This window comes from Protopterus annectens, chromosome 3.part1 (assembly GCF_019279795.1).
Source record: "Protopterus annectens isolate FY-2018-M chromosome 3.part1, PAN1.0, whole genome shotgun sequence".
NCBI lineage: Eukaryota > Metazoa > Chordata > Ceratodontiformes > Protopteridae > Protopterus > Protopterus annectens.
The window spans coordinates 34,129,091-34,142,033 of record NC_056732.1 but is presented as its reverse complement, the minus strand read 5'-3'; the positions used below and the strand labels follow the sequence as shown (position 1 = coordinate 34,142,033).

At 39.7% G+C, this 12,943-nt stretch overlaps 1 protein-coding gene across 8 annotated transcripts in view; it reads right to left on the bottom strand.

Moving 5' to 3' along the window:
• The window catches only part of PTPRM (protein tyrosine phosphatase receptor type M), a 4,358,319-nt gene that overhangs the window by 345,284 nt on the left and 4,000,092 nt on the right, over nucleotides 1–12,943 (bottom strand). For all 8 annotated transcript variants that reach the window (XM_044066519.1, XM_044066517.1, XM_044066518.1 and 5 more), the window contains one exon: nucleotides 11,993–12,090. In XM_044066519.1, the coding sequence (XP_043922454.1) occupies nucleotides 11,993–12,090 (98 nt within the window). The remainder of the gene's footprint in view (nucleotides 1–11,992; nucleotides 12,091–12,943) is intronic.

Here is a 12,943-nt window from a genome sequence, read left to right as displayed (position 1 = left end):
AAGAAATAATTACTTTTCTTAAATAATGGCATTGTATAATGCCTCTTTACTGCCCTTCTGCAGCTGTCTGGTATTCTGCGGCAGTTCTGATGTACTGCACATGCCTATGCAGTACATCAGAGCTGTGGGCAAAAGCAACGAAGAACACAAGTTCTCCGTTGCTTTTTTTTACTGTTTTGCTATGTTAAATGAGTTTAACATAGCGAGACAGCTTTAAAATAAGCAACGGAGATCTCCCTTGCTTATTTTAAAGCTGTCGCATGTTAAACCCATTTAACATAGCTAACAGTAAAGCAACGGAGATCTTGCGATCTCTGTTGCTTTTTTTTTTTTTTTAAACTGTCTCGCTATGTTAAATGGGTTTACCATAGCAAGACAGCTTTAAAATAAGCAACGGATATCTCTGTTGCTTTTAAAGCTGTCTTGCTATGTTAAACCCATTTAATATAGCGAGACAGCTTTAAAAGCAACGGAGATCGCAAGATCTTCGTTGCTTTACATTGTGTCGCTATGTTAAAGGAGTTTAACATAGCGAGACACTTTAAAAAGCAACGGAGATCTCCGATGCTTTTTTAACCTGTGTCGCTATGTTAAACTCTTTTAACATAGCGAGGTATAGTTTATACTAACAGAAAAAGTCCGGGTGACCGGAACTTTTTCCGTTAGTATATTGAGGGATTTACAATGGGCACGCTGGTTGGGCTGGCCAATCAGCGTGCACGTTTTAGGGGAGGAATTGTATAATACAAGTTATTGTATTTAAACTGCTTTTGAGCAAACTGGGTTGAGCTTTGTTCTTTGGGAATCACAAATGCAGAAAAATCTGTTCCAATAAAAAATCAGTGAAACAGACAATTCTGGCTCATGTGGTAGGCAAGAAATAATAGCAAATTAGGTAACTAATGTTTTTGCATAATGTCTAATTTGTTATAATTATTTAAACTGTAGATGTTTTTGTCTAATTTTTTGAAGATTGCAAAATTATCGTTCTTGGAATGTTTTATAATAATTTGGAGCTTTTTTCCTCAGGCCTCCTCTGAAAATGGGCTTCTACCCAGTTGGACTTTCCTGTTAATCAAATCTCAGTAAATAAATAAATAAAGGGCTGTTGTATGAACAATACACTAAACAGCCCTTCCATCTTAGTTTACTGGATTTGACAATTATGATTCTTCTCCGAATCATGGTGAGCTCAGCTTTGCTTTCATAAAATTTCAGATGTCATTATAGAGTCAGTCCCTTATGTTGGCAGCATCATTTGCTTTCTTTTTTTATCCATAATGTAGGCTTGTTGCTGTAATTGTAAAAGTATATATTTGGCAGTGTATATTTATTTGGACTACTGTTGTGTTCAGAATTATGTGGTTTACCAACAGCATTTATGTAGATATTCTGTATTCATGAGTACATACATGGAGGATAGACAGGTGGAGTCTTTCTAGAGTGAATTTTGAAGAAAGGCTGATTATAGTGGGACATCACCAGGTTTGTAACTATGAAGACCTCTTTTCACTTCATGTATTAGTGAATACAGTTTAACACAAAAAATGCTCATTTCTAAACTTCATGATGGACCACAACAGGTTTTATTTATTTCATGAAGGACCACAACAGGTTTTATTTATTTCATTATATTTTACTTATTGACTGGTGTAGAGCAATCATTAGATTAGAACTTTATGGAAAACAGGATATAAACGCAATGAAAGGGAAACTGACAAGGTTAGAATAGCTATTAAAATTCTGCAACTTACATTTGTTACAAGGATGCATGGAATCATGAATCTTGGAAACAAAATCCAGCAGAGAAATATATGAGGAATTAGAACCTGTGCACTGGTATCAGAAAGCTGAACAACACTACATAAGGAGTGAGTGATGATAATGTATGTCTTTATGTCTTAATGGGTAATAAGGAAGGAGTGGATGCAGCAGAAATATTAATGTACCTTTTCAGACTCAATAAAGTTCAACAACATGCTGTCTTTACAAAACCTGGGATACGTTAGAAGACAGAATCACAATTTGATGACAGATGGAGAACTGGGGGAGGGGTAAATATGAAGAAGCATTTTACCTCAGAATGTGCTGGGCTCGCAGAACATCTTAAAGAGGGTGCTGTTAAAAAAAAAACTTTTGGCAATTCAAAAATGCTTTTATACAGATTTAAAATAATTCTGAAAACGGATAGAAGGATGCAGGCTAATGCCTGTTTGGTGCTATCAGACCATGTCATAGTTAAAAACTAGCTAGATGATGTAATTAGCAATCAAATCTCTCACCTTCTTTGCTCAAAAACTCTGGTCAAAGGCAAAAGTAAAAGTTGGGGAGCAGAGGCATAAAATATGGGATGTTTCTTGGTTAATATACTAATTCCCTTAAAACATTAGCAGAATAACAGTTTTGCTTTGAAATGTGTTTTTTTAAACAATATAAAGTATGAAGCAAGGCAAAGATAGAAACATAATGAAGTTAGTCATTAGATACCTTTCATAAAGGATGGCAGCAAAAATCTACTCGCCAGTCCACAGGACCTCAGAGGCAGATGGAAGGAGTACTTCCAGCAGCTTTTGAATGACGAAAACCCCACAAAAGCTGCACTGCCCCAGACCCAGCCTACAGCGAGAGAAGAGAAGGACCCACCTCCATACCTCTCAACTGTGAAGATTTTGGCAGAATGTCCAGATTTTTGGCTCATATTTTTGGTCTGTTCCTCATAAAATTTGTGGTTTTCTGGAAAATCACTGGTATGATCTGAGGACTGAAGTCACTAAATAATGACATATATTTGAGTTTCAGACTTCAAATCCTTCAGAAAAACATATGTTAAAACTGACTCTGTTACTCTAGCAGCTTTCTAAGTTTATAAGGGCAATATTTAAAATATGTCCATATTTTTGGGCCTTTCTCCCCCCATTTTGTTGGGCTTTGTCCAGATTTATTGTGCTAAGAAATTGAGAGGTATGGTCCACCCTAGAAGAAGTAACAGCAGCACTTAGGAAAATGAAGTCTGGGAAAGCAGCAGGCTCAGATGAGGTCATGGCAGATATCATTAAGATGTTGTGTGAGACAGAGGAGAAGAACTGGCTCCAGAGGGTATTCATAGCACTACGAAGAGGCAGGCATATCCCAGATGACTGGTAAATAAATATTCTACTGCCAGTGTACAAGAACAAACAGGACATTCACAACTGTGAGCAGTATAGAGGTATTAAACATCTGTCACATTATATGACAGTGCTGGAGATGGTGATTGACAGAGAGATGGGCAGGGTAGTAGAAAGTAAGATGGGAGATGAGTAGTTCAATTCAGATCAAGATGCAGCACAACTGACCTGATGATTGCAGTGACACAAATAATTGAAAATAAGCTGGAGATGATTAAAAAAAAAAGAGTTAAACTGGACATTTCTAGACATGGAGAAATCAAATGTCAAGGTCCCAGTAAAGTTATTTGGGCAGTTTATGATGTTTTCAAGTCCAAGAAACATTGGTAGAATTAGTACAGATTATTTACAAGGATCTAATGACACAAGTAGAAACAATGTTTGAACTCTCGGGGGGGGGGGTTCTCATGAGGAGTAGGTATTTATCAGGGTTCAGCTTTGAGCCCACTGCTGTTCATACTGAAGATAGGTTCATAGGTAAGTACTAAGCTAGCTACACTTGTGGGCCAATTTAAGCATAGCCAATTTCCATTTGAGACATAAGAATCAAACCCTGTACCTTGTGTCTGTAAGGTAAACACCTTAACCATTATGCCAGCTCTTAGTCTGACAGACTGCAAGACAATGGAGACAGATCAACAAAGCTTAATGTCTGCAGATGATATAGAATTACAAGCAAATTATGAACAGCTCATTCAATAAAAATATTCAGAGATTAAGACTGTTGGATTCCTGAGTCTTCAGCAGTGCCAAGTGTTGTTTGTAGTGTTCGAGCTTACTCATGTTTTCTTGGTGCTGATTTTCTCTTCTTTGTTTTTCTGTGTACAGACAAGAATGATGTCATAGCAGCAATTGGGAGAAAATCATGAGAAACTGAAACTTGAGAAACAAGGGTCAATAGCTGAACAGGTTAACAGCTTCAAGTATCTGGGAGGGATAGCTGAGGAGAAGGGAAATCTGAGGTCAAAGCCAGAATCAGAGGGGCTGCAGATAACTGTCATAGAGTATCAGGGGTAGGGTGTAACAGAAAAATGTCAAAGAAGCCAAAAGTAAGGTGTACAAAACAGTGGTATGACCAATACTACTGTATGGTACAGAAACATGGGTAATGAAACGATGCAGCCGATAAAATGCCTGAGATGAATGGCAGAATGCCCACTGCATGCTGTGGAAAAGATAAAGAAATGAGGACATTAGAAACCCAAGTAGCTCCAACTACAGAGAAGTTTAAAAAGAACATATTACAGTAGTTCAGCACATGTACAGAAAAACAGAAGCCAGTCTGGTGAAGATTTGGGAGAGATGGGAAGAGAGCTAGAGGAAATAAGAGAGTCCTGCAAAGAGAAGGATGGATTGTGTGAGAGAAGACCTGCAACAGTCCGGTATGACTGTCAAAGCAGGTAGTCAATGAACAGTGAGAGAGGGCAAATGCTGATGTGATACCCTGATCCCATCTAGAAAATATAAAAAAAGATGATGATGATGGAAAAGGGGGGAGGGGACCATTTCTCCAACAGTTCACTTTTCGTCAGGATGATGGTGTGGGGGAGCATGTCTGGAGCCCACAGATTTATGGTAAAAATACCCAGTGAAGACTTTAGACCACACAGGAGCGTCCACGTCATATGGTTAGGGACGCCTCGAGGAGTTATGTCCCTTTCAATAATGAATGATAGTCCCTTGGTGATGTCAGTACACTGAACCACAAAGTTGGTTTCAGACATTCACTGAGACGTTAGTGCCTCAATCATCATCATCTTCTTTTGGCTGTTCCCGTTAGGGGTCACCACAGCAGATCACCTGTTTCCATTTCTTCCTGTCTTCTGCATCTTGCTCTGTCACACCAACCACCTGCATGTCCTCTCTTACTACATCCATAAACCTTATCTTAGGCCTTCCTCTTTTCATGTTACCTGGTAGCTTCATCCTTAGCATCTTTTTCCCAATATACTCTGCATCCCTCCTCAGCACATGTCAAAACCAACGTAATCGTGCCTCTCTGGCTTTGTCTCCAAACCTTCCAACCTGGGCTGACTCTCTAATATGCTTATTCCTAATCCTGTCCACCCTCGTCACACCCAGTGCAAATCTTAACATCTTCAACTCTGCCACATCCAGCTCAAACTCTTGTCTTTTTGTCAATGCCACTGTCTCCAACCCATATAACATAGCTGGTCGCACTACCCTCTTGTAGACCTTCCCTTTCACTCTTACAGGTACTCATCTGTCACAAATTAGTGCCTCAAAAAAAGTAGAAAAAAATGAATCCTCCCCCCACTGCTGTCCACTACTCAACTCTTGTCCATACAAGGAACAAATATCCTCTAGGACTGTTGCTTACTGGGGAATGAATTAATTAAAAGAACAAACGGAATAAGAAACTGATGGGCATATGAGCAATAGAAAAAAAGTTACTTTAAATACATGTTCATACCCTAGTCCAGAGTTGCTCTATTTCCATTAAAAAAAATAAAACATGATTTGTTCATCTAGTTTTTTCAAGCTTTCATTACCTTAAAAACTTGTATCCTTGAAATTTCTATCAGCTTCCAAAATCACACTGAAGGTATAGGAGTTATACTTAAAACACTGACAGTTGGTGGGGCGACAAAACATTTTCCTCATAGGAACCAGAAAAAGCATCAACACTTTGAAGTACAGTGTGATAGGAACAAGGAGAAACTGGGATTAAACCCAGTAACAATATATATCTCTAAACTGCAGACAGGAAAATGAAACAACTCTATCTGTGTAATACATACTAGAACTGCTAATTCACAAATCAAGTTGTTTTATTCTCCCATCCACAGCTGTTGCACATATTCACAGTTGGTTGTATCTCTCAAAATACATGGTGCAGGATCATCTTTCTCTTCACTGATTCGTTCCATGGTATTCGCTGTTTGGGTAGACATGGTCTGCCTGTATAACTCAACTTTTCTTCACCACAATGCATGTTTATTGTTTTTGTTGGAACAGACCATTTTAAGTTATTATAACTTTATACTGTAAAATAATAACAGATCATGTGAAAACATGTGGACTGTCTGTTGATCCTTTTCAGCCAGAACCCGAGCTCAAAGAGCAGAAAATATATACTGATCTTTCTAATATAAAATATTATCACAGAATGAGTGTATTGCAAAATTCAGAACGTAACGGTAAGGTTCAATGAAGATATTGCAAGATTAAAGATACAGTTAGAATGCCTTGAGAGAAAAAGATATATATATATATATATATATATATATATATATATATATATATATATATATATATATATTATATATATGTGCAATCACACATATATGTAACACATTCGAAGAGAAAATAAAACAATCTAAGAGAAATCAAGTGAGGCACATCATAACTATGACAATTAAGACGTACACATATCTGGCTGACACAAGTATATAGACATTAAATTTATATCTATCTTAAAGAATATCCCTGTACAGTACAAGATTTTACTTTTCTGTCCTAATCCCTGCTTTGCCATTTGAATGCACATAGGACAAAACTAAGTACAGGTAAGACAGTGGTTATGGCAGCAAGTTGGGGAAATCAGAAGAAGCTGAGAACTGAGATAGAAGGGAAGATAGTAGAGCAGGTAAATAGCTTCAAGTACCTGTGAGGGGTGGTTGAAGAGAAGTTCAGTCAGAATAAAGAGGTGAAATCTAGAATCAGGGGGGCTGCAGCCAACTGGCATAGAGTCTCTGGTGTAGTCTGTCACAGAAGAATGCCATAAAATATGAAAAGTAAGGTGGATAAGGCAGTGGTGTGACCAGTACTACTGCATAGTGCAGAAACCTGGGCAGTAAAGGCAGAGGAGATGAGGAAGCTAGAGGTGATAGAAATGAAGTGTCTGAGAAGGGTGGTAGGATGCACACTGTGGGCAGAAGAAGAAGTGAGGACATAAAAGCAGACGCCAAAGTAGCTCCAATTGCAGAAAACATCAAAGAGAACAGATTATGGTGATTTGGACACGTGGAAAAGCAGAACACAATCTGGTGAAGAAGATTTGGGAATAAGTTAAGAGGAAATGAGGACATCCCTCAAAGAGGTGGATGGATTGTGTAAGAGAAAATCCTTGATAGTCAGGCATGAGTGTCGAAGAAGGCAGGAGTGAAGTGGCATTGAATCGAGAGAGACGGTGACACCCCGACCCCATGTAGAAAGTGGGAAAAAGGGAGCTGATGATGATGATGATACATACAGAATAAATAAACAATTACACCAAAGGACCATACATTTCTTTTTCTTTTTGGAAAATGAGAGTGCTACCTCACTGCAACTATAACTAACAAAGTAAAAAACTCTGGCAGCTCTGGCAGTCCTTTCCATGATATCCAAACAGCTGTATGGAGGTCTTCAGCCAACTTGGAGAAGGTGGGTGAGTTATTTAACAGAGTACCACTATTGATTCTGTAGTCTTAATGGGAAACATCAGCAGTCATGGGAGGGGGTGTGTTCTTCAGGATTGCCCACTCATATAGTAACAAGAATGATTAATTGATCTGAACTGGTCTCTCTGCATGTCACTGATTGTCCATAATAAACAGCTTGTTCAAACACAAAGATGTTACCAGCTACATTTTGTACCAGAGCACCTTAAGTTGAAGGTTAATTCCTGACTTTGCTGCTATGTCAGTATATCTGTAGCCAGAAGTGAAGATAAGGGCAGATCTACAAAAGATTGCTGCAGCGGAGTGAATAGGGTGATCTAGAGCCAGCAGGTAGGGCATATGCTGGGAGACTTAGGAATCCCAAACAAGTTATAAGCATCTCTTGCAAACATGACTATATAAAATCACCAAAGGTGAAACACAGAATCCCAAATGCATGCCATATACACTATTCTGAAGTATAAAACTGCACTGCTAAAATCACAAATAATATCACAACTATTAGAAAACTTAACTCACCATTTACGTAAAAGGTGATTTCTCATGCAAATCCTATACCTCTCTCACTTTTTGTACTATAAAAAAAGAGATTGCACCTACATAGGAAACAGACAATGTCATGATTTATCTCATCATTTATTAAAGAGGTGCCACAATATACCTCCCTGTCTAAGTAAGTGGGTCCTTACAGTTATAATACATATAGCTGAGGGTGTGGACTTTCACCCTTGCAAAATACTTGGATGAGACATAAAACCGAGATTCTATCTGCTTGACTTGGTGGTAGCTCAAGTGGATATAAAAGATCCCAATACCCTGAACAAATACCCCTAGTAGTATAAATGCCACCTCTGGTCTCCACTGAAAAGAGGACACCAGCTTAGAGTGGGACTTACCAAGTCAAGAAAGAATTAGTCAGCAAAGAATAAATAAAAAAAATTAAAAAAACGTGCCATACATCATGCATCTCTGTACGTTATGCACTTCACCATCCATTACATACCACCTCTGAAGTAGGTCAGATTACTTCCCTTCCTTCCAGCATGGCTGAGTCAGCATTATCTACCCCTCCCCCCATGACTCCTGCAGCATTGGTACCATTATCTGATCCTGTGTCATGAGTTTATACCTCTGCACCACAGAATCACCCAAGATGCAACATTTTATACAGAACAGCACGATCCCAGGATGCCTGCCTTGCCAAGGGTGGCACTATTTCGAGACACTGTACATTAGCATAGGGTATGGGCTCATAGGTTCATAGGTAGGTACTAGGCTATTGGCCCTAGGGCCTATATATGCCTAGCCAAAAATGTACCCTGGCTTTCGCCACCCAAGAAAAATATTTTCCTGTGCCACTGTCGAACAGAGCCACAGAAGTGATCCCTGGGGTGAATTTCCTATTTCCCATCCAATCATCAAGATTTTTCTTGAAGAGTGCTAATGAGGAGCTCTGTTTGAAAAGGATAGGTAGTCTGTTCCAGAATATGGGAAGTCTCTGGGACAGGAATCTATCCCTCCAGCATGTTCTGTTTATTGTGGTGGCAAGGTTTAGGTCCCTAGAGTGTGTAGCTCAGAGGGATTGGGATTTCTTTAAGTGGAGCATGTCCAAAAGCTCTGGGTTTGACATAGCTTTGTATGTTAGGCAGAGATCGCCTCAGAGTTGGCGATATGTGATGGAGTAAAGCTGGAGTTATTTGAGACGGTCTACATAGGGCATCTGTTTGAGGCCAGTAATCCTCTTTGTGAGGTATTTCTGTGACTTTTCCAGTTGTTGTAGATGTCTTGTGAGGTATATGCCAAAAGGGACGTTGTACTCTATAATGGGTTTAATGAGTGATGAGTGGAGGGGAACAATGACCTCTTTTTTTCTGGATGAGAAACCTTTTGTGATGAGGTGAGCTACGTAGAAGGATTTCCTGACCATGGTGGCAATGTGATTTTCAAAGGAGAGACTACTGTCCACCAGTGTCCCAACGTCTCTTATCACATTTTCAGCATTAAGTAGACTACCAGCTATGTAGTAGTTCATGGGTACAGAGTTTTTACCAAAGGGGATGACAATACACTTTTTGGCATTGAGCTTCAGGCCATGGCTTTGACACCAGGCATCTGTCTCAGTGAGGCCCTTATGTAGTATGTCCACATCGTTAGGAGTTTCGATTATGGCTCCTAGTTTGCAGTCATCTGTAAACTTCGTTAGCCAAAGACCTTCTGTCTTACTCCGTACTTCAGAGAAGTAGATAACAAACAGGAGAGGACCCAGGACTGAACCCTGTGGTACGCCACTTGTCACTGGTCTGAAGTCAGATATGGGGTCTGCTACTTTCAGTGTGTGTTTTGTGCATGAGCCAGTTGGCAACCCATCTTGTGACGTAGGGATTTATACCTAGTTTAGTGAGCTTATCTATAATTCCAGAGTGGGGGGATGGTGTCAAAGCCTTGGTAAGATCTAGATAAGCTGTGTGAACCACCTTACCCTCATCTATGGCTTTGGTGACTGTTTCAAAGAAGTCTGTCAGGTTTAGGAGACATCATCTGCCTTTTACAAATACGAACTGGGTAGGGTCCAGAGTTTGGAGATTACCAATGTCTTTGTTTATGAGTTCCATGATGATACGTTCCATGGCCTTGCAGACCAGGCTCATCAGGCTAATGGAGCGGTAGTTTCCGGGGTCCGTCGTGGCTCCCCCTTTGTGGAGTGGGATAACTGTTGCAGTGCACCATTCAGTCAGCACAAAGCCTAAGGTGAGGCTATGACTGAACATGGTACTTAGGTATGGAGCCAGTTCATTCTGTAGTTAGTGAAGAACGCAGCCTGGGATATTGTCAGGTCCCATGGATGCTGTATTCTTGGTTTTGGAGGGTGTGTTCTTTACCTGTGCAGCCGTGATTACAGGAACTTTGCATTCTTCCGGTACAGAGATGGGCCCTCTAGGGGGTGAGAGGGGGGTAAAGTTAACACTGAACCTATCTGCCAGGATGTTGGCAATATCAGTTGGTTCTGTATATTTAGTGCCATTGTGCTGTAACTCAGAGCAGATCTGAGTGTTGTCATTGAGATTCTTGACATAGCTATAGAATGTTTTGTGGTTGTCTTTAGAGTCAGTGGCAATTTTGTTTTTGTAACTAGCTTTGGAGGATTTTATGAGGGATCTCAGCTCTTTACTGAGGTTTACCAGGGAGTTCCTCCAGTCATGGGATTTTACTCTTTTTTGCAACAGTTTCTTTCGTCTGTTGTAGAGTTTGTTTATGGCAGAGGACCACCAGACTGGCTTCCTTTTTTTGGAGGATAGCATCTCGGTTCTATTAGGGATAGCATGATCCATTCACTCATCTTGGTTCTATTAGGGATAGCATGATCCATTCACTCGTGTAAGTGCTTATAAAGTGCATTTGTGTAGGATTCAGCAGTCGTACCTCTACTGTCTGTCTGCATGGTTGTCATGAAGTTTGCCACGTCCAGCTTAAGAAGTGTGAAGTTGGCTTTGGAGAAGTTTTTTACGGTGGTTTCCCTAATTGGGGGTGGGGGCGGGATGTGGATATCTAGGGTGATTAGTTTGTGGTCGGATCTGACCAACGAGGAATTGACCTCTGGTGTGGAACACTGGTTGCCCATGTTGGTAATGACCAGGTTTAGGATATTGTTGCCCCTGATGGGGGTGTGAATAAGTTGATCCAAGGCGTTGGAATTTATGAATTCCAGAAAACGTTGAGGAAAAGAGTTGGTACATGAGTAGTTTTCCCAGTTAATGGTGGGGTAGTTGAAATCACCCATTATTAGGGTGTTGGATTGTACCCTAATACTTTCCAGTGTATCAAGAAATTAGGAGTGGGAATCCTGGGGCATGGTGGGGGCTCTGTAGCAAGCTACAATTTGGACTGCGGTCTTGCCCAGAGTTAGTTGCACTTGGATAATCTTGGATGCATTATGCTGTGTAACTAGCCTGGAGGTGTAGATACCCTTAATGAATATGGACATGCCTCCGCCTTTAGTGTTTTGGTCCAGGTTAGGTGGCCGAAAAGTGTGGTATGAATTATAGCCTGGTAATGCAGAGGTGCTCTCTGGATCTTTGGACCAGGTCTCTGTCACTGCACAGATGTCGATGTTCTCCATTTTAAGGAGTGCCTCGAGTGAGTGCATTTCAAGGTTTAGACTTCTAGCATTGAGTAGCATTACCCTCAGATTTTGCTTGTTTGTACCTGTTATGGTGGTGAATTTGTCATTTGAACCTTGCCTGAAAAAGGCACTATAGGGGCGGCAAGAGCCTTAGCCAGTATCCGGAATTCCAAGGGCGACATACAAAAACAGTTTTGGAAACAGGTTTAAGAAGAAAATTTGGGAAACGGGTTTAAGAAGCAGTCATTATTAAACCAGTTTTGTTAAACTGTTCAATAAAAGAACAAAAATGGACTTACCCTTCCCACTTCTACCAGATTTGTCACCATGACGATACTGGCGATATTTTCCTGCCATATCATTCGCCAAAAGTCATACGCTGTTTCTTGCATTGGACCTTAGAAATACAAATAAGGATAGTTATGCAGTGTGCGATGATTACTGTACATGCCACTTTAGTCTCACATATGCTTCAAATAGATCTCCAAGAGAAAAGGTATGTCACACGAGGCTATAGCTTGATATGGCTGCTGCAGTATTGTGAAGTACCTAAGGGTTACTGTACATCTCATTAAGATACACCATATATTTATGTGACAAAATGATATAGGAATCTATCTAGTAAGTATATGGCATTGATATATTACAATATTTCATTCATTTCTCAGAAAACTTGGCACCATTAGACATTTCTTAAATTTACTTACAATCCACAACTAAATAATTATTTATCTGAATTTCATTTGTGTGCAAAGAGTTACAAGTACCTTTTAGTTTCTGTATATATGATAACAAGGCAAATACACGTAGATCAAGATTCCACATCCTACCTCAGAAATGTTTCTACCTAGCCAATTTATCTAAAGTATCCCAATATAAATATGGAAGATATATAAAAATTAGACGCAACTTTGTACCTTCCGCTCATTTAATTTCAGTGCTAGAATGTTTGGGGTATACCAGTTTCCCCGTCTCTGAAAACATGCAGAATAATCAGTTGTTTTTTTCTAAACTGCCTATATATATTGCATTTATCCTTCTTGTGGCGTAGGTTGTGGATGAACATCGTGTGCAAAGAATCAGTTGAATTAGTGAACAAGAAATTAAATTCAATCAAACTAAAGCTTGTTCATAATGTAGTACAATATAGAAAGCAATTCTGAAAAGTAACGTTTGTCTAACAGCTACTGGTTGAATAACTGATATGTAATGTAAGACGGTGAAAACAGACGATCACAGCAAAATGATCA